This window comes from Takifugu flavidus, chromosome 2, assembly GCF_003711565.1.
Source record: "Takifugu flavidus isolate HTHZ2018 chromosome 2, ASM371156v2, whole genome shotgun sequence".
NCBI lineage: Eukaryota > Metazoa > Chordata > Actinopteri > Tetraodontiformes > Tetraodontidae > Takifugu > Takifugu flavidus.
The window spans coordinates 13,265,123-13,285,877 of record NC_079521.1 but is presented as its reverse complement, the minus strand read 5'-3'; the positions used below and the strand labels follow the sequence as shown (position 1 = coordinate 13,285,877).

Here is a 20,755-nt window from a genome sequence, read left to right as displayed (position 1 = left end):
CACACCAAAGAGAACATTCTGCAAATCCTGAGCAGCAAGGATCAATACCGAAATTTAGGACAAACCTATCTATCTATCTATCTATCTATCTATCTATCTATCTATCTATCTATCTATCTATCTATCTATCTATATCTATCTATCTATCTATCTATCTATCTATCTATCTATCTATCTATCTATCTATCTATCTAATAGATACAACAGTGACACCTTGTGTACACTTAGTGTAAGTACACACACTGGTAACTCTTACTGGTTCCCAGTTGTAATGGATTTTATATTAATATATCATCCTAACACTGGTGGAAGAATAGTCAGTTAAGAATTAGTAATAGTAGTAATATTCGATGGACGTTCTTACAACACAGTCGGATCCTCAGGGCTTTATTGTGGACTCTGGGCTTGAGCTGATATCCTTCTGTTCAAGGTTTAGATGTCCTCAGTTCCTGCACCCTCTCTAAATCTATATTACTACAAATTTAACAGTCTGACTTTTGTCTTTGGGTCCATTTGGCTTGATTTGAAAATTGAACAAAACTGTTTTTCTTCCATTGATTTGTCTGAAAATTAAATGGATATTCCGAACATTTTTTGGAAGAAAAAATTATTTTGTAAAATAATGAGTGTGTCAACAAAACATAGCATCCTCGGTGTGTGTGGGGTCAATTTGACCTGCCTGTGTTCTCACACACACACACACACACACACACACACACACAACACACACACACACACACACACACACACACACACACACACACACACACACACACACACACCACACCAAAATCACAGTCGTGTATATCTGCTTTCATCCTAACTTTTGTTCTCATGAGTTGTGTATCTCTTTTAGAACAATTATGTCTATTGTTCAACATTTTAAACTCTCCAAAAAAGGAGAAATTCTGGAATAATTTTATACTTCATGCATTATAAGCTGTCAAAACAGACTTAAGGGTGAATATAAAATTTTAGGCATTTAAGCGCATGATTGGCAGAGGAGAGACGATAAGGTTTGCTGATTTATGCCAACTTTGTTTCTGTCTCTTTACTGTAAATGCCTTGGAAAAGATGAGAGGACATGAGAACCAGACATCATCTTGTTAAATTTTTCTAAGAAATCACGCGCTCTTCAGGGACAAACCTCTCATTGTTGCAAACACTGATTCTCTCTTCTATCCAGATTGCTGTCTGTGACCAGTGGATCGTTTAGTTCAAGTAATTTATTTCCCCACCTTTGATAAACCTGCTCTGGCTGCGATTTGTCTTTTTGCCACTAGAGGTCACTGGTTCCCTTTAAACGCACGAATAAGGGTAAACGAGGGCAAGAGATTTTACTACACATGTTCAACCATAAAATCCACGTCCAGCATATTTTTGAGTTTGTTTGTGTGCTGTGGATGAGGTTTTATTTGAAGCAACCACAATGAACATGCTCCCCCAAATCATTGGACGAATTTAGTATGAGAATAATTATGTGGTATTCCTTCTTATTTGAGTCTGTATTAATCAGCCAAAGTCACCCCCCCCCCCCCCCCCCAATCAGTCTCGTGCGAATAAAATTAACAGTGTGGTGAATGGATTTAGATTAAGGAATAAACAAGAGAGCTTGCTGTGTAAGGTGTGATGTATGAACATCCAGTGGATAGAGGGTACCTTCGAAAACTGGTGCAGATTCTCTTCAAGCCAGTTCAAGCCATAAAGGACGATGTTGAGCTTTTCCTGTAATGTTAGAAATTCAATAAGGTTTATAATTGAATTTTGTTTTATGCCTTACAATCTTGGATTACACACTGAATGACATGACTGATTTAATGCATCTGCGGCTGTCACACAATAAGTAGGAATGAAGAGTAAATGTCTGTTTTAGGTTCTTACAAACAGACACACCCAGAAAATGTAACTTCTTCCCTAAACGCTGCCAAAAATGAGAGTCTCACCATGACTGGTTTCCTGTACTGCAGAGCTGAGTAGACCCCAGGGTATCTAATGAGCTAGAAATGACAAACCACTGATTTTCTGCTCAGTTCAAATGAACCCAGGCAAACGTCTGTCCCACGCGTCTGTTCAGCAAATGGGCAGAAAAGTAGCTTAACGCAGTGTCCGGGGCTTATTTCCCCCAGATCTGATCCAGCAAAATAAATAAATAAATAAAAACCATGAAGCCAAGCAGCTGATTATCCAGGATGAAAATCTGCATCATTATTTTTGAAACTCGGCAGGATGGCTGTTGCTGACAGAACCGACCACGTAAAGCTTCCAAGAAATCTTTAATAAAAGAAAAACATTACACCTTTGCAGGGAAGACCGACACAGAGACATTAAACACACACACACAAATCGGTCGGATATTCACATTATTCAAGCAAACCACCCAACACCACACACACACACACACACACACACACCACACACACACACACACACACACACACACACACACACACAGAAAGAATGTTTCCTACAGTTATTATTTTCCATATGCAAACATTCCATTTATTTTTGTTATATTTTGTGTTATTTTATTTTTGGCCATTGGAACAGTACATTTTTTGCACATAAAGGGAACTTGGGCGTGAATCAAACGTGTACGACACAAACAGCGCGTCCCAGTGTGGAAACACAGTCGGAATCCTCCCCTCCTTGAGCTGGATGGTCCCGCTAGCTTCATGGAAACGGATGAAGAAGGAAAGCGGAAGACGAAGAGAGCGCAGTGGAAGGAGACAGGAGGAGGTACGAAGACATGGGCGAGGGGAGGACGAGACAGATGTGGAGCTGAACGAGTTCAGGTGCAAGAGGTTAAAGTGTTCCTTCATCCAGCAGTTTGTTGATGCCGTTGCAGATCTTCCTCAGAGACAGTCTGTACTCCTCTCCCTCCCCGTACAGCTCGGACAGATAGTCGCGGTGGGCAAAATGGTTGAAAACGTGATCGATGCGTGCGTGCGAGCGCGCGGTCAGGTGCTGCTCGACCAGGGCGTGAAGCAGGTCCCTGCACTCCAACAGGAGCTCGGAGAGAATATTCCTGTCAAAGGTGTACTCCACCTCGTAGAACGACACCGCTGTCATGGCCGCCTGGTTCATCTTCTTCTTGAAGCGCTCCACCGTGTCCAGCTCGTCGGGGCTGAACTGGTGGTTGCGGTACAAGATGCCGATCTTCAGGGCGATCTTGATGACGTCCTTGATGATCTTGTGGGCCTCTTTCTTGCTCTTGGTGAACTCGCGGCTGGTCTTGTAGAGCTCGTCCAAGATCTCGCTGCTGGTGTCGTCCGTCAGCATGTTGGCCACCACCATGGTCGCCATCTTGCTCAGGATCTTTTTCTGCGCCTGCATTGCCAGGGAGCGGGAGTTAAAGCTCTCCTGTCCTGTGAGGGGAAAGAAGAGAGCTTTATTCAAAATTAGAAACTAGAATAGGCAGAAAACCCACTTTAAAGGGCACGTTGCAGCTTTCTTTAAAGTATGACGAATGGATAACTTATTGGAAGCGGGACAGGTTGAAGACACTGTAATATTCAGTCTTAGATGTTTCACCAAAACTGTATTTGTCTTCTAGTAACTCTAACCACCTCAGAGGCAACTGGATCAACTCCATTTGTGTGTATAATTATTGTGGTGTTGAGATATTGGTACCAAATGTCAGTCAAAACCACAGAGAACCTACTGTAAAACGGAGGCATCTTGACTGCCCTCTAGCGTCAGCTAAAGGAAAACACTAAACCCTGGTCAGAAGTAGTGATTATCGACATGAGGACACTAAAGATTCAACAAGAACTAAATACCCTCCCAAATTCAGCTGTGGGCCAACAACTTAACAAAATCCCTCTTGGTTTATATACAGGATGTCATTGCATTTGGTTGTAGCTGACTTAAAGTTGGTCAGTTTGGGAAGACTGCTCCAACAAAGTCATGGTTAGAAAGTAATTCAAGGCAGAACAGAAGAGTCTGAGTAAGCAAAAGCAGAGTAGATGATTCAAATTAGGGCGGCGTCCTTCCCGTGGCTGCCAGCGGTGTGGTTGGCAGACTATTCAGGAATAACCTCAACCAGCTGTACGGCGATAAGGACCGTTCCCTGCAGAACTTTCACTACATCACATTTTTCTGCCTTGACTTTTGATACTTCTAATTCATCCTGTTTTGCTAGGCACAGTTAATGTTTATATGGTTAAAAAAAACCCATCAAACTAGACCAACGTTTGCAGAAAAGCATGAAACACAGTCAGACGCAGCACCTACAACCCCCGATTTATCCGAGAGGGAGATTTTACAGGCTTCTTGTGTTCTCATACAGCTGAGCCAACAGCTTAACATGTGTCTGTATGAATGTGAGGAGTGGGAGGGAAGGAAGGTTATTTTAGGTGCCACCCTGCACCAAATTGCACCGCCGATAACTCCAGTTATGATAAAAGCAAAGGATGGCTCACCGAGAGAAAGAACGACTCTGTGGAGGCTCTGGAGCGGCGCTGCTGTTCAGATAACACTCACCTATTTAGCTGCAATTGTGACGTTATTTCAGCAGAAGGTGCAACGTTCTGTGTGTGTGTGTGTGTGTGTGTGTGTGTGTGCGTGTGTGCTGACAGAAGTCCTGTCTATGGCCTTTTGTGCGAGTGTGCAGAAGTTGACATTTTATCCATTAGTCTGAAGTTAACTGACATTTTTGCGTAAATGTAATCACATGTGACATTTCGAACTTCTGTAAAGTAGTAAAATGTCTGTCGTTTCCAGACACGCACGCGATGCGATGATGTGCGCCATAAAACGGCTCCAAACTCAATATCGCGCCTGTAAGCAGCAAAGCGCGTTCAGCAAACGACATCTTTCCATCCGACGGCGCCAAAACAGCGATGATGTGATCACATTTGTAGCGTTTATGAAAGGAGGTTTGCTATTTCTCCCCGAGTTTGACAGGCCGGGGTGGATTTGTTACAGCAGTCAAGTGAATCCCGCAGGGAAATAAAACCATAACAAGAACTATCAGCGCAGGAACATTTCTGCAGGTCGCTCAGCAATACCAACACAGTATATACAGAGTCTTTCCAAAGATACTGTATGGAAATATCCAGCAGAGCCTCAATCCTCTGATCAAACAGTTGGGACTTTTCATGACATTTTAATAGGGCGCGTAAGTGTGGTTTTCATTGGGCAGATCTGTGCCTCTCATCAACAGGCTCTCTTTGTCACTGTTATTTCCTGTTTCTCTGAAGCGGCTCTTTGTTTCAGGAAGCCTCTGATATTCAGAAACCCAACTGGATGGATTTCTGAGACCCTGGCACACTTAAAAAGGTGACATCTTGCACCATAAAGCGGGCCTTGTCAGACCGCTGGCTGCTGTCTGAGCAGTATAAGTGGTCCCTCAAAGTCCAGGTCTAGACTTCAACAATCCTCCAAAAATGATGTGTAAAATTGTATATTAGGTCTTTATATTTTGTTCTTGAAGCCCCTAAAAGGCTCTCAGTTGTGCTGATTTCACTTTATTTGATTTTAGATTATATTTCACCATAAATAATATGAATGTCTAACTTTGAGTCATTACTGATGGTTGGCAAGGTTGTTTCCTCTGCATCTGTTTCCTGACTGGTTCACGTCACCTTTCTGGGACTGAAAATTCAATGGGATAAAACACGCAGGGACGTTATTGGCTTCACGCCACTGTGGTCAGAGTTTTAGGAAATCAATCAGACTGAACAACTTATAAAAAAAAGTGTTTTTATAAAAAACAAAGGAATTTATGGTTTCATGGTAAACTTTGTAAATGGTTAAAAAAAATAGTTAAAGAATTTGGGAGCTTAATGGGGCTAAAATCAATGTTACCAGTAAGTATTTTGTTGATAGCTGGGAAGTATTGGCTGGATGTGAAACGTATCTCCATTTGCAGATTATGTTGCCCCGGTATGTTGCCCCGGTATGTTGCCCCGGTATGTTGCCCCGGTATGTTGCCCCGGTATGTTGCCCAGGTATGTTGCCCCGGTATGTTGCCCCGGTATGTTGCCCCGGTATGTTGCCCCGGTATGTTGCCCAGGTATGTTGCCCAGGTATGTTGCCCATGTTGCCCCGGTATGTTGCCCAGGTATGTTGCCCAGGTATGTTGCCCAGGTATGTTACCCATGTTGCCCAGGTATGTTGCCCAGGTATGTTGCCCCGGTATGTTGCCCCGGTATGTTGCCCAGGTATGTTGCCCCGGTATGTTGCCCCGGTATGTTGCCCAGGTATGTTGCCCAGGTATGTTACCATGTTGCCCAGGTATGTTGCCCTGGTATGTTGCCCTGGTATGTTGCCCAGGTATGTTGCCCCGGTATGTTGCCCTGGTATGTTGCCCAGGTATGTTGCCCAGGTATGTTGCCCTGGTATGTTGCCCAGGTATGTTGCCCCGGTATGTTGCCCTGGTATGTTGCCCAGGTATGTTGCCCATGCCCAAGCTACTGCAGGAACACTATGCATCAAAGTGACTAGCATCCATAGAGGGGGAACATGCTAATATTTATATAAAGATCTCGCATTATTTCCTATATTGGATTTGTGACATCATACAAAAAAAACCTGGCTGAACTTCAACAAAGCTGCTATAATTTCCACACCAAAGGATACACAAGCCCGTCTCTCCCGCAAGTTCTGCAAGGACAAAACCGATCTTGTTTTGTTTTGGCTAAAAGTAGACTCATTATTCCTCCACAGTTGCACAATCGCACAGCCCGGAGCCTGTTTCGCCCAGCAGGCGGCCATCATCTCCTCTGCCTTGACCCCTGTCTCAAGTCTGTTTGCACAACCCAGGGTGGCAAGAATGTCATCAGAAAAAGTAGGAGCGTGAGGAAGAACCAGGCAGTGAAGAGGACACGAGGCTGTTTGTGGTGTGAGTCAGAGTGAGGAGGAAGAAGGTGGGTGATTCAATGTCTGGCTGGAGATTTTAGCACACGCGCTCAGCGAGGATGGCTGTGTGGAAAAGTGCGATAGAGAAGTCCGAGTGTTCCCTCGCACACAGCCTGTCGCCCCAAGGCTGAGATGAGTGACACGCATGGACCGGAATGTCAGGACGAGTTAGACGAGAGTCCAGGCTGTCAAAAGTGTCCATTCTCTTATCTATCTCTCCCCCGCCTTTCACACACTCTCTCCGGCATGCTTGTTATTATCTCTCCATCACTCCGGCCTCCAGTCTTCAGCAAATAAAGTGGCCCTTCTGTGGGGGGGTACACGAGCCCAAAGCAGGGGCACATTTCCCCGCTGGTGGAGGACAGTCGTCCAGCCATCGGCCCATCGGAGCGGTTACATAACAGCGCTCTGGGAGTTGCCGGACTTTACTTTCAACATCAGGATTAGCAAGATGCTCGCTGCTCTCTGGCCGCCGCCGTCGACCAGACAGGCTCTCTGTGTTCTGCCCGATGTTTTCAGAGCGCTGAGTCAACAGTTTCTGCCGCGCTGCATCTGAACATACACCCAGAGCGGTAAATGGACTCCAGCCAGAAACCGCCCAGCGAAGGTGGCAACGTGTTGATGGAACCCAGTCCATTCAGATCCTGTCTAATTAGGAAGCCCTCGATGTAAAGTGGGCCAAGGATAACATTCATCTTATGACAGAGCCATAAACTGATGGAACACAGCTCCAGCTGTGCAGGTAATTACATTGTAATTGCATAAAGTTTCAAGATGAGATAAGATGTCATTGATGTCAGTATTTCTTTAACTGGCTGTCCACCGGACTACAGAGGTCACTGAAGATGTGAAGGCGAATGCTCCTCTGCTGCTGTTACTGTTCTCCCTGGAACTCAGCAAACTTTAATACAGAGCCACGTCTTTTTAATTTATTTAAAAAGCAGCTCCAGGGATGTCAGTTTCACAGAAATGTTAGATTCTGTGAGCGTTTTTGACCCCAGACTCTTTCCAGGTCATCAGCTTAGACATCACGTCTGGCTAATCTGAATATTTTCTGCAGCGATCTGTTCTGAGAAGCAGAGTAACCAGAGGAATGAGCCGTGAGCGGCCAGCTGACAGGGCCAAATGGCCTTTATGGACTCGCTGCAGGCACTTGTGGGCCTATCAGGGACATTTAAGAACACACACGTTTGGCACAGGCAGCTGCACCACCAACATGTGTGTGTGTGTGTGTGTGTGTGCTTCAGGGAAACTATTGAGACACACAAACACACACCCACAAAGGTAATTGAACACCTGGTCAGTGCTCCGCTGTTTGCACGTTGCTAATGACAACATGCTTGTGTGGGATAAAACAAGTTCACAGCATCTGCACAGGTGTGTTCTTGTTTTGGACAGCCAGCGATGAGCTCAAACACTCCTTTAGGTGCCTCAGTCAGAGGAAACAACTTCAAAGATGCAACCTTACAGGAAAGAAAGAACGGGGAAAACTATTGTGTCTTTCAAGATTTCTGCTTGTTTGCCTTGGCCAAAAATTCCCTGCTTTTTTTTTTAAACTTTCCATGCGCAACCTGTTTTCCACTAGTAGTGCTACAGTCTTTTATAGAGGAATCAGCCTCTAGACACAATAAAGATGCCAGGCCATACTTTTATATGCCCCAAATTTGTAAAGAGCCACATTTTCCCAGACATTTTCAGCCGGTCAGCAGCAGTGGGGGGTTTTAACGGTCCGCGGGGTGATAAGTGAGAGGCCCCCTGGACGGGGGAGCAGAGGTCAGACAGTGTTTTGTTTCAGTTGGTGCCAGCACATAAATGAGGCTGGAGGCACATCTACCTTCCAGAGCGGGCCCTCAAACAGGCCACGCAGACACAGCGAAGGTCTCCCCACAGTTCAGGCCTCCATAAACAGATGCATCAGCAGAGGCATCGGGGGAGAATGCTCAGTGATGTTCTGTGGCTACTGCACCAATCAGAGGACCATTCTGATCACCCCCTGATCCCTGTGAGTCTGTTAATGCACCCGTGTGTGCTGTGAGACTGACGCATGGGCGGTAAAGAGCTAAAAGAGAGACAGAGTCATGGTCAGGGACAGATTAGTGATCCAGGGTTGGTGGAAGTGGGACTCTTTCCACTGTGGAGGAGCTTTCAGACGATCAGGGTGGTGATCGTCGGGTCTTCCAACCATCGGCTGGGCTGTATCCAGGCAACTGTTGCTTTTAAAGGGGGGCAGATGTCAGATGCCCTCCGTGGATTCAGCTGCAAGTTTTCTGAATCCACAGCCGTTGAAAGGCTCCGGAACACACAAATCCGACCTCATATTCATGGACAAGAGCTACAAGTGAGGAGAGCTTTCAAATCTCATTATCATGGAAGCTGAAAGCAGCATGTGAAACTGATTATTGATAATGAATTAAAGTTTAAATGCGTAAATTGTTAGATCTGAAGCCCCTTGAAGGCACACTTAAGCACGAGCCTTTTTGAGAAAGCTTTTGTGAGGGTGAGGCCCTCAATGAAGGCGCCATTCAATCAGTTCCGGGGGAGTAAGCCCTTACATTCAGTTTGTTTCTATAACTCTTGAGTTCTTAGTTGCACGCGACATTATTGACCTCAGATGGCTCCAGAGTGGTTGGCCATGATGTTTTACAGCCTCTTGTATTTTGACCTTTAAGCTGAATCGTTAGCAGATTCTCTTAATCTGCCTGTGATTGGTGATTGTACTTAATTTTGGGATGGGGAGGATGGAACTATTTGACTTATCTGACCATTTTACCACCTGCTGAAGCACTTTGAACATGTGGCGTAAAGATCAGCTGGAGACTGGAAACTGGACTGGACCTGTTTGGGGATATTGTGTGTCAGAACTACCTTTTTTTGTTTTTTTTAAACTAGACTCTGCGTCATTGGCGAGAGTCACATAAACAAACCTGTTGAGAGTGTTTCCCAATATCTGCCAATGGGTGCTTTTAATGAAGTGGCCTGATATGCATGCTGACATGTGTTTATGCTGTCCCCGCTGCGGTTCGCTGTCCAAGGAAAAGCACTTATGGGCCTCTGGAGGGACACAAAGATGGACTGCATTTCTCTCTCACTGCGTCTTCTTTAATGCTCCATGGCTGACTGTTTCTTTGTTTAAACGAGCGCGTCCCAGCGGAGCCGAGAGATGAGCCCAGATCAGGCACGACAATGTCGCGTTTATTAATATATCACTTGTGTGAAGTAGAAGGAGGAGTGCAAAGATGGGAAGATCAGCATCCTGACCTCAACCTGCCGCGCTGACCTTGCCTTTAATCACACTCACTCCTTGTAACAAGCACCAGAGACGGACAGGGACGGTCCACAGGGGAAGACACTCGTCCATCCTGTTAATACACAGCATCGACCGGAGGGGCCTGTGAGATCGCTGCCCTTTGACTTCGGCCGTGTTGTAAATTTAATGTCTTCACCAGCTGGGGATCATCGATGTCCGCAACTGTTTAGCGTGAGGGGAAATGGACCACCGCTGGCGTGGGTAAACGGACATGGGAACAGGCTGCAGGCTGTCTCCCCTCTCTGCTTCTGTCCTCTGGGAGCTGCTCTGGAAAATTGCTCTGCCACAATCATTTGCTGGTAAATCTGGTCTGGTATCCACCAGTGAGTGAAGGAAAAAAAGGAACTTTCTCGAAGAATAAAGGAATAATTCGCAGACGTCCACTGAGGTGTTCCAATGGAAAGTTTATGGACATGGTTTGGCTCTTAGGATGGAATGGGAATTTTTGTTTGGGGGTTCTCACAAAAACACGCTGAAGATCAGAGGTAATAGTCAAAATAACTATGTTTTTTATGCCACTTGGGAAAAACACTTGAGTTCAGAGAGTACGTGAGAATCCATTTGAATTTTGACCTGTTTTCTTTATTAATCCAAAGGCTTTTTTTTTGGGAACAAATACATTAAGCGGGGGTGTTTTCAGGAATTCCTATATTCGCTGCAGTTTCTCCAGAGCACCTTGGGGGAATTTGGAAAATACCACTCACAGCGACAGCCTCTTACCAATATGATCAACCTGGAGTGAAGAGTGACCATTTATCTATCTATCTCCGTTTATGAACATTTAACAATATTTTCACTTCTAAGATTAAATAATTAGAGAAAATGGAAGAAATCAAAGTACAACCATCTGAAAACAGCCCCAATTCATGAGTGAACATGCAGATGCACTCCTGTGTTAGCGTAGCCTTGTGATGAGGCGGTTACAGTCGTCCTCGTTATTTACTTGACAGGTGAGACTAATATAATAACACAGCAGAATTCATGTGTGCGTAAGTGCATAAGTGTGTGTGTGTGTGTGTGTGTGTGTGTGTGTGTGTGTGTGTGAGTGTAACACTTCTCCATCTATATTTGAAGAGGCTGTGGCTGGAGGCTGCCTACACATATTGATGTTAGGACCGCAAACGCGTCCCACACACACTCTCTCACGACGGCACACAAGAGCTGAGATGCAAACATGAAATACAACACATGATTAAGACAATAGTGCTCTGCTAAAACAGCTGCCAGCTGTACATTAAAGCCCTTTTAACATTGACCTAAAACAAGTACATTCCATCAGTGGAGTAGGACCATTTTTAGGTATCGGGCAGCTAATGCGGGGGTGGACTGACTGAGGTCTAATAAAATCCACAGGAGGATAAAACACCATTTTTCCTAATTTTATTTGGACTGAAAGGAGGTCAAAGAGCCAGACAAAGACAGAATGAGATCCCTAAACATATTTCAAAGGAACAAAAGAAGTTAAACTTTTTACCAAAGTGAGATAAAAGAGGAGTGGGCGTGTGGCAATAAGTACAGTTTCATCTGTCACGATTCAGAACTGTACTGGAGTCGGGTAGAAGACGGGAGGAAGGATGCAGATTTGCCAGAAAGATAAACTGAACGAATAAAATACAATTGAGGGCACAATTTGGGTGTCAGGAGGAGTGATGGAGGAGTGAGGAAAAGACCAGGGGAGGTGTTAAGCAAAGTGCTGAAATTATTTATACATTTTAACCGTAATGAATCTGTCAGAATGCCCACACATGCCTGAAAACGCCTCTTCCTTTTGCACCATCATTCCCAGCTGGATGCAGAAGTGGCTGCAGTGAGCGTCTCAGTGTCACATTCATGACGCGGTCCTCGTGTCCTTTTGTCCGCCTCTTCCTCTCTGCCCATTTCTCACCACATCTACAACATCACTGGCAAGGGAGGAAGTGTTTTCCGGCCCTGGGTGGCTTGCTCCTCTCATAGACCTCTTCCAAGTCCCAGCATGCCGTGGCATTGTTTACAAAGAGAAGCGTGAGCATGCGCGCACGCACGCACATGCACGCACGCACACAGACACACACACACACACACACACACACGCTATAATCGAGGCCCTTCCAGCTTTCCCCATAACGCCGGCCTCCTGGTTTGTTTACTAGTTCACCCACATTAACTGTGTTAAAGTGAGAGTAAGGAACCAGGAAGCTTTAAATCAACTCTCCCATTTAAATGGGGCCGAATCTCCACCCCCTGTTACCCCCTGTTACCCCCTGCTGCACCCCCAACAGCTGTTACTTTATGGAGGGCTGCTGTCCTGCTATACAGCTAAAGGATCTAGATTTACTGTACACATGGCAAGCTGAAACCCAGAAATGTAGAAAATAAAGTCAGGAAATCCGTGACTGCAGTTACAGTCGCTTCTTAAACAAGATCGCCAAGTTATTAAAAACAAACATATGTTTGCTTCAACAGCTCCAACCAAGTCAAATTCTTCATTGAAAAATAGGAGAGCGAGGTTATTTTTTATATGTGTGAGGAAAAACACTATTGAACAGAAACAAAAAAATGTAAATTTGTGCGACCTTAGTTGAGAAAATAACTTTTTAAAGACTGTAATGATTAACCAAAGGTGGAACGGCAGCTTCTCTGGACGTGACTTCAGGACTTTGGCATGTTGGCCTTTAACAACTGCAGTATGGGCGAGGCAGCATCGACGTCCAACTGCTGGTAGCAAATGGTGGCGTTTTACTGGGAAACAGCAGAGTGTTCGAGTCCTAGAGTCATAGTGGAATCGAATCTGAGCAAAACCCCGGTGGTTTGGCATTTTGGGGGAACTGATTAAGTCAGTGGTGGTAAAGTGGTGGTGGTGCCGGAAGTGGGGGGTGTCAAGCTGCATCTTCTTCAATCATTGGTTTCTTTTTATTTAATTGGTGTGTTATAAATAGATTGACTTGGTCCTCCCTGCATATGACACGTTATACTGCAGCTCCCCTGGCTGCCAAACGACCACTAATGACCAGGAAATAACTGTGGTTCACTGGTTCACACACACACACACAACACACACACACACACACACACACACACCACACACACACACACACACACACACACACACACAACACACACACACACACACACACACACGCACACTTTTAGCCATTTTCCTTTTGGAGAGAAGCATCTCCAGCATCAGCCTCAATCTTAATCCCTCTCAGACTAACAGTGTGTGTAAGATTAGCTTCACTTTGCTGATGTAACCGCCCACAAATTAAATTTCCACTTCTGGTGCTTCTTCTGGTCTCCTTAATGTCCCTAATTGTTTAAAACACTTTAATTGGAGCTTGCTGTAGCAATCCTAATACCCTGAACATACATCCAGCCTTTTTTTTGAGACCGCACCTTTTTTTTTTTTTGCCATAATTGTCAGTTTGTTCAGTGGTGCCGGATTTAAGTACGAAAGACTTTTTCTGCGTAAAAGCATAATTTTTGATTGCTTTTTTTTCTTGTGAGGAGAGCGAGGAGAAAGGAAAAGTTTCCAACTTGATGAGAATCTCTGTGAATTAGGGAAAAGTCAGGCCAGCCAAGCTGGAAAAATGAAGCTTTAAAAACAGGTATCTGGGGTTAATGCACGCCTTGACTTCATTCCAGCCTTTCCTGAATGTGGCGCCCTCCCTCCAACAGCTCGCCTCTCACACCAGGCGCCACGAGCGACTGTTTACTTTGCCTCGACGGGCATCTGAGTGAAACCGCAGCCCTCTCCTGTTGAATGCGGCTCTGTGAGGCCTCGTCCGAATGCGTCTGAGGTCTAATGCCATGATTCAGTTATGGCTCAGCCACCGGGAGACGTTTCCCTTTCTGGAGTGTCCCACAGACACTCACGTGCCCTTGTGCGCTCGCAGGCGCACGGATGGAGGACCCGAGGATGGTTCGCGTTTGTCTTTCGCTGCTGGTAGAGGAAAAGATTTTTTTTCCTTAGTCATCTTTTCCATTCACAGCAATTCCCCCTCTTTTTTCTGTCGCTCTCCCTAAGTTCACGTTACAATTTTCCAGAACGAGTTTGTGGTGTCTCCAGCGTGTGTGTGTGTGTGTTGTGTGTGTGTGTGTAGTGGGCTGGGTTGCAGTGAGCACTCTCCATCTGTGAGCCAGATTAAAGAGGGGAATAAAAAGAATCTGCAATTCCACCGGAGGAATGAGCAAGGAAATGTGGGCATTTTAGTTTGCGTGCGTGCGCATGTGTGCGCGTGATTGAGTCCTAACACAGGAATAATTTGCAGCTTCAAGACCTTTCAGGTGTTTGCAGACATTCAGATTGGCAGCAATTAACCGCAGAGTTGATGAGAGTATAAACAAACGCTTAAAATCTGCTGCGATGATTCAATTCAGGCCGTCATTTTTTGCACACATCTGCCTATTTTTGTTTGCACTGGAAACAGAGCAACCCTCATGACCTTTGACCTCTCACAGCTGTTATCACAACAGTCGGACAGCTTCTATTTTCAACAGGCCTGCTGATGTGTATGTGATGTGTCATCAAAAACATCTGTCCCGGTGTTTGGACGTAGTCCCGAGCAGAATACATCTGGAAGTCTTGTTTTTTATTCTGAAATGGACCTGCCGTGCTGCAGCCGAGCAGGTGTGCGCCCTCAGCGGCGCCCTGGCTAACGATGAGGTGCACTTAGGTTCGCTCCACCGCACGACGGAAACAGAGGATGGTCAGAATCCGTTTTGGTGTCTACGGAGACGCTCGGCGGCCCGCTCGCGGCCGTGAATAAAGGAAAAGATTTGGTTCAGGCGTGGGCCTTTTTGTGCGACTCCTCAAGGGGTCAGAGGTTACAGCAGAGCTGTGGAAAGGTGCAGAGGACAGAGGAAGTAATAAAGAAACACATTATCGCTGTTTAAGGCTATTTAATCGTCTGGCTCCATAGTCCAAATCCTGACTCTCACATGATGACATTAAAACTTGTTCATGATTTACACGACACTTCCGTGTGTGTGTGCGTGTGCGTGTGTGTGTGTGTGTGTGTGTGTGTGCGCGCGCTTCAAGGAGAATTTGCTAACAAGTAGAGGATATGCAATGACACACTGATTAATTTCCAGTGCAACCTGTGACAACGGTGTCGCCACCTGAGTGGAACCTTAAATTAATACACTTTTTCCAGGCATTTACATGCGTATGGGAAGCTGAGTGGATCACAAGTTTTAGTCCGGATGCAACCGTGAACATGCCTAGAGGTTTTAGAAACAACACAAAACAAGACGACTCAACGGAACACCGTGTTGACGCCACATCGGAGGATATTAATATCAATCGCTCGTCCCTCACCCAAAACACTCCGTCATGTGTGTTTTGGAAACATCCCCCTGTTTTCAAAATACTCGCTCAGGTTCCGGTTGCACGTTGACCTTAACTCAAATTAGCCAGACCCGTTTTTCCACAACGGACTGCAGCAGAGCCACAAACGGAGCGCCGGCGTTCCCTCCGGGGGGCGGGAAATGTCATCTCTTTAGCGTGAGCTGCATTGTTTTGCAGCCAAATAAACGAGACTTTGCACCGCAAACGGACCCAACAGACAGAGAGACTGACGGCGGGCCAGATGGACGGACAGATGGTTTGAGTGGAGCGGCGGCGTGGGAGCAGCCGCAGCATCAGCAGCAGCATCAGTGCGATATCAAAACCTCCCGTCCAGACAAGGAGATGGCGGAATACTTCAATATTGTTCGTGTTTCACCTCCTGCGTTTCATTAAATCACCCACGTGTGCACAACACTGGTGAACATCCAACGCCAGACACACGCGACCTCATCGGCGTGTTTAAGGCTGGAGACCGAGGCGGTAATAAATCCTCCGTCCTGACTCATTAAAAGCTCTCCAGGCTCGATTTATGGTGCCCAGCATCATGAGCGTGAGCACATTAGTGTTGGGGCAGAACTCCCACTGGAGGTGCTGATGAACACACGTGTCAGAGCCTGCCTGCTCCTGGCGGCGCCGCCTCTGCCGGCTCTGCCGCTCACCGCCCCCCCCCCCACTCCCGGTTCTGGTGGACCGGAGCTCAGAGCACGCTGCCCAGGCGAGCGACAGAGGCAGAATGTGGGACTGAGAGGAAATGTCTCACACATGCAACCGACCTGCTGGTGGGTACTGACGTGGGTCGGATGGTCCTCAGTGAGGAAACTGGGAGTTGGTTTAGAATTTGAGCAGCCGTGGAAATGCTGATGAGCCGAGGTCTTACCTGAAGAGAGGTCCCCATCGCTCTGCTCACCGGAGTCTGAATCCATCTTCACCTTCTCGATATTCCCTGTCCTCTCCAGATGATCTTCTGGATCTCTTCAGTCTGTAAAAGTGTCTTTTTAAAAAAAATAGTTCTTGACTTTTTCTCCTCCCTCTGGGAGAACAGAACCTCTCCTCTTGAGTCTGGATGGCTGCAGCTGTGAGAGGAATGCTACTGGGCTCTCTTCTACCGACTCCCTCACTTTCCTTCTCTTTCCAATCTACTTTCTCTGATTCCCTCCCCTTGCTCGCCCCGGGTTCCTCCCTCCCTTGTCCTTTCTGCACGGTCCCTCCTCCCTCCCCTCCCTCTCCTCTCATTCGATGCTGTCACACTCAGACTCTTCACGCTCTCTCCACTTAAACTCTTTCTGTATGCTGGAAGTGCTCTCTCTCTCTCTCTCTCTGTCTCTCTCTGTCTCTCTCTCTCTGTCTCTCTCTCTCTCTCTCTCTCTCTCTCTGTCTCTCTCTCTCTCTGTCTCTCTCTCTGTCTCTCTCTCTCTGTCTCTCTCTCTCTCTCTCTCTCTCTCTCTCTCTCCCTGCAGCCTGTGTTTTAGCAGGAGGCATCCCACGAGTCCTTGTTATCTGCTGTTAGAAAATCAGTCAGTCCAGGTTAATGATTGTTTTCTAATCTTTAAATCCATCTCAAATGCAGCTTTTACTCCACTGTTGTGAGAAACCCTCAGAGGTTTTCCGCTCTCCCCTTCAGTCGCGGACTCTTATACCCCCGAGTTTTTACAGTAAATCTTATTGATATAAATTACAACAATAAGAAGAAGAAAAAGATGTCAGTTCCATACTAAAGTGAAGTGGATGGGGCCCTATTTTAGTCCCGCCTCCTCTTCCCATCACCTATATCTGGAGCTTTACCTCCTTAGGCAGGATCTGACCACAGTCTAATGTACATCAAATGCTGCCGTGACCCCCAGAGAGGCGCGAAACAGCATTACTAAGATCTAAATGTCAGAGAAGCGCCAGCACGCTGACTTACAGAGGGCGAGTTCTCTGGGTTTGGTGACAGAAAGCCTGCAGTCAGAAGCGTGGGGGCAGGTGGGAGTGCAGTTGGTGGTCCGACAACAGTTGCAGGCGATGCCGCCTCCCAGGTGTGGAGCTGACTGTTGCTCAGCGTGGACACCGGGCACCAGATGGCATCAGCCGGCCCACTCCCCGAGGCCGACTTCTCTTCATCTCTGTGTCCATTTGCATGTGTGCGCTTGTGTGTGTGTGTGTTCTGTCTTACGCAACAATTCAGTGATAAAAATACACCCCAGTAATCACAACAAGCTGCCTTCATGAGACTGTTGAATAAATGGTTATAATTAAAGCCTGTTGTGAATGTGTGATGGTGTATTTTATGAAGCTGACAGCCCCTCAGGCCTCTGGGGGAGAGTTCTGGAGCTGCATTTGTTCAACTGGCCTCACTTATACAGTTTGTGGTTTAATAATTGTTTAGATCTCCCCAAATGTGACCTGAGTTTAGGACAAGTCCACTCGACTGGGCGAACCAGCCTCAATAATGGGATCTGTCAGAGAAACTGTTTGTGCACACAAACTGCAAGTTTGTGTGAGGAAGACAGCCAGGGCCCCTTTACGGGACAAGGAAAACAGCCCAAAACCAAACCAGGCTTGGTTGTGTTTGTGCCGTTTGTTTACCCGAGAATTGGAGTGCCACAAATGTTTAAACCTGGACTCCGGAGTGAAAGGTTTCAAAAGTGTTATCGTTTTCTCCTCCTTGTAAAAAGGGAGGCGCCATTTTCAGTGAACACGGAGACGTGTGACACATGTGCGTTACTCGTTCGGGCCACGTTTACACGACAACGTTGTCACCAGCATGGGTAGCAGGTGCCTGGGAACAACAAGGACAGCTATGGCCGACGGCCGAGCAACGGCGCTGCTAACTGTGCTCCTCCAACAAAATGTGGATTTGCTGCTCGCGTTTGAAAGTCTCTCCACGAGTGGGAGGAGCCGCGCTCTGCGGTCACGTGTGTGCAGACACGCTCCGGTCTGGGCCTCCTCAGGCGCACTTGATGAAAGATTCTTATAATATGAGTCAGGATCTTCCCTCACTTTCTCTTGCATTAATTTCGTCACATATCTCCCCCCCAAAACGTTAGCTTGCAACGTTCGTCTGAGCCGTCGCGGCACCAGCGCGGCGGTGAAACGTGCCTCACGCAACAATCCTGGAAGACTGTGGTTGTTGATCGTAGGAGGCCCGAGTCACCGCATTCACGCTGTACTGACAATGTTGGGAAGACGAGCACATTTTTAGGAGATGTTTCCGTGGCAACGGTGGTTGTCCTTTAATGATGCATTAATCCAGCAGGGAGAAATGTAGACCAGTGGCATTTGAGTGTGTGTTCTTGAACTTATACATATTGAGGACCAAAAATACTAACAAAGCGAGTACATTTTTGGGGTGTGAGGACATTTTTGGCTGGGCCTCAGAACTTCAAAGGGTTGGAGGGTTAAGACTTGGTTTTTAGGTTGAGGTGAGGATTAGTTAGAAAGGGTTAATCACAATGGTTAGCGTAAAGAGCTGGGTAATGCATTATATCTATGAAAGTCCTCACAAAGATAAAAGTCCAAGGATTTGTGTGTGTGTGTTTACTTGTACATGTGTGTGTTAAACTTTCTTTTAATCCTGTGAGTTATTTTTAAGGCTGTCTGGCATCTTGTCAGTATTAATCTGTCATGTGTCGCACAACAGACACGTGAGATGGAAAATATCCGTCTTGTGACCAATAATAATAATAATAATAAAGATCCTCGAACCTTCCACGAACAGATTAGTCAACACATGCTGTCATGGTGTGTAACGTTAATGACTGGTTCCTCTTCTTCCAGCTGAACTGCTGCTCTGTTGTAGATTTGCACGCTTATCCGGAGGTGCAGTAGCTTAAAAGTGCAAATAAAGAAAAGGTGACGGTTAGAGACATCTCCTTCTCTCTCTTTTTCCCTTACGCACAGACAGAAAGACAGACACACACAGACACGCACATATACGCACGCACACCCATTCTCCGACTAGAAAATGACCACAGATCTATTTAGCAGACTCTTGATGTCCTGCAGCAAGAGAGACAGATGAATCACATTAGTGCACTATGTAATTATATCCTTGAAAACTGAGGATTAGGAGATCATGTACTTTTCATGGCAACACCCTCATGTGTCTGCTGCAATGCTGAGTCAGGATTCTTTGGAAGATCTACCCCTACAGTTGCATATCAAGTTAACAAGGTTTTTAAATGTTGTCAACTAAATTGGAAACATTATCACAACTTTTTATGAATTCTCATAATTATCTTTGAAGCAAAAGTCTTTTGATTAATGGGATGTTTATTATCTGTCACTGATCAACGATTCGCCTACTTTCTGACAAAGTAGTAAAGTACGTGGATGTAATAAATTATACAAAACAACACGTTTGCTAGTGTTTCAGAAACAGGCGTGCATGACTGAGAATCACCAACTGCAGTTACCTATTGAACCACGGGAGGGCAGCACGATTTACATAACCTTCATTTAGCCAGTAAGTTAGAGGTATTTGTTTTAATTATTTTGAAACCATTCCCATCTGATTCAATCGTTTATGTGGTTTATATTAGCGTGGGACAGATTAGACTTTTTAATAGGCTTTTTTTTGGGTGACGTGTTTCTTTAAATCTTTCTCTCCCTCATAGATCGATGAAGAATGATGATGACTTCTAATGACAGATCCCTCTGCATCGAGGTCATGTCTTCACCCTGAAACTGCAGCGCAGCAAAGTGTTGATGAAGATGACAATTATTAGAACCCTCCCAGCATCAGCATCAGCCCTGCAGTCGTTAAAAATGTTTAATAAGAATTGTGTTTATTTAGTGCTATTAAGCTTTGTTTGTTTTTGTTTGAATCTAGAATGCTTTAATCTGCATAATCTGATTTATTACACCCTTTAATATACTGTGAAATATGAGGATGTTCAGCTTTTGCTGACAGAGGCCTCATCACTGCTATAAATTATGCTGTCTAACTCAAATCCTCTCATTGCTTAAAAACAATCTGACTGATGAGTTCTTGCTTTTGCTTTACAGTCTCCCTTTAATGTACCTCTATTACAATTCCACGACTTCATTCCTTCAAAAATAGTTATTGTTATGCCGCCTTGTGGAAATTATGGGTATTACACACCCATAATCAAACTACATCAAATATATAACATTTAAAAAAAATTGATGCACTTATTGTTCTTAATCTGAATATACTTAAAAGCAAATTTGATTTTTCACTAAAATGCAGTCACATCAGTTTTGTGTAAATAACCACATTCGCATATTCAGAAGTCACAAAACAGACCCAAAAACAGACC

General features: G+C 45.5%; 1 protein-coding gene across 1 annotated transcript; it reads right to left on the bottom strand.

The window, feature by feature from the left end:
- Nucleotides 1-2,254: 2,254 nt before the first annotated feature.
- Nucleotides 2,255-16,680, bottom strand: tnfaip8l3 (tumor necrosis factor, alpha-induced protein 8-like 3). The gene is made up of 2 exons (XM_057013581.1): nt 16,372-16,680; nt 2,255-3,365 (listed from the first exon to the last, which is right to left on the bottom strand). Exons 1-2 carry the CDS (start codon nt 16,415-16,417, stop codon nt 2,803-2,805), a joined length of 609 nt encoding a protein of 202 aa, XP_056869561.1. The 5' UTR covers nt 16,418-16,680; the 3' UTR covers nt 2,255-2,802.
- Between the last annotated feature and the right edge of the window lie 4,075 nt (nt 16,681-20,755).

Bases quoted from the DNA above. Each gene is read 5' to 3' on its own strand.
- tnfaip8l3 (XM_057013581.1), bottom strand. From the start codon at position 16,417: ATGGATTCAGACTCCGGTGAGCAGAGCGATGGGGACCTCTCTTCAG. The intron at 3,366-16,371 runs GTAAGACCTCGG...TTCCCCTCACAG, and splicing joins CGATGGGGACCTCTCTTCAG to GACAGGAGAGCTTTAACTCC.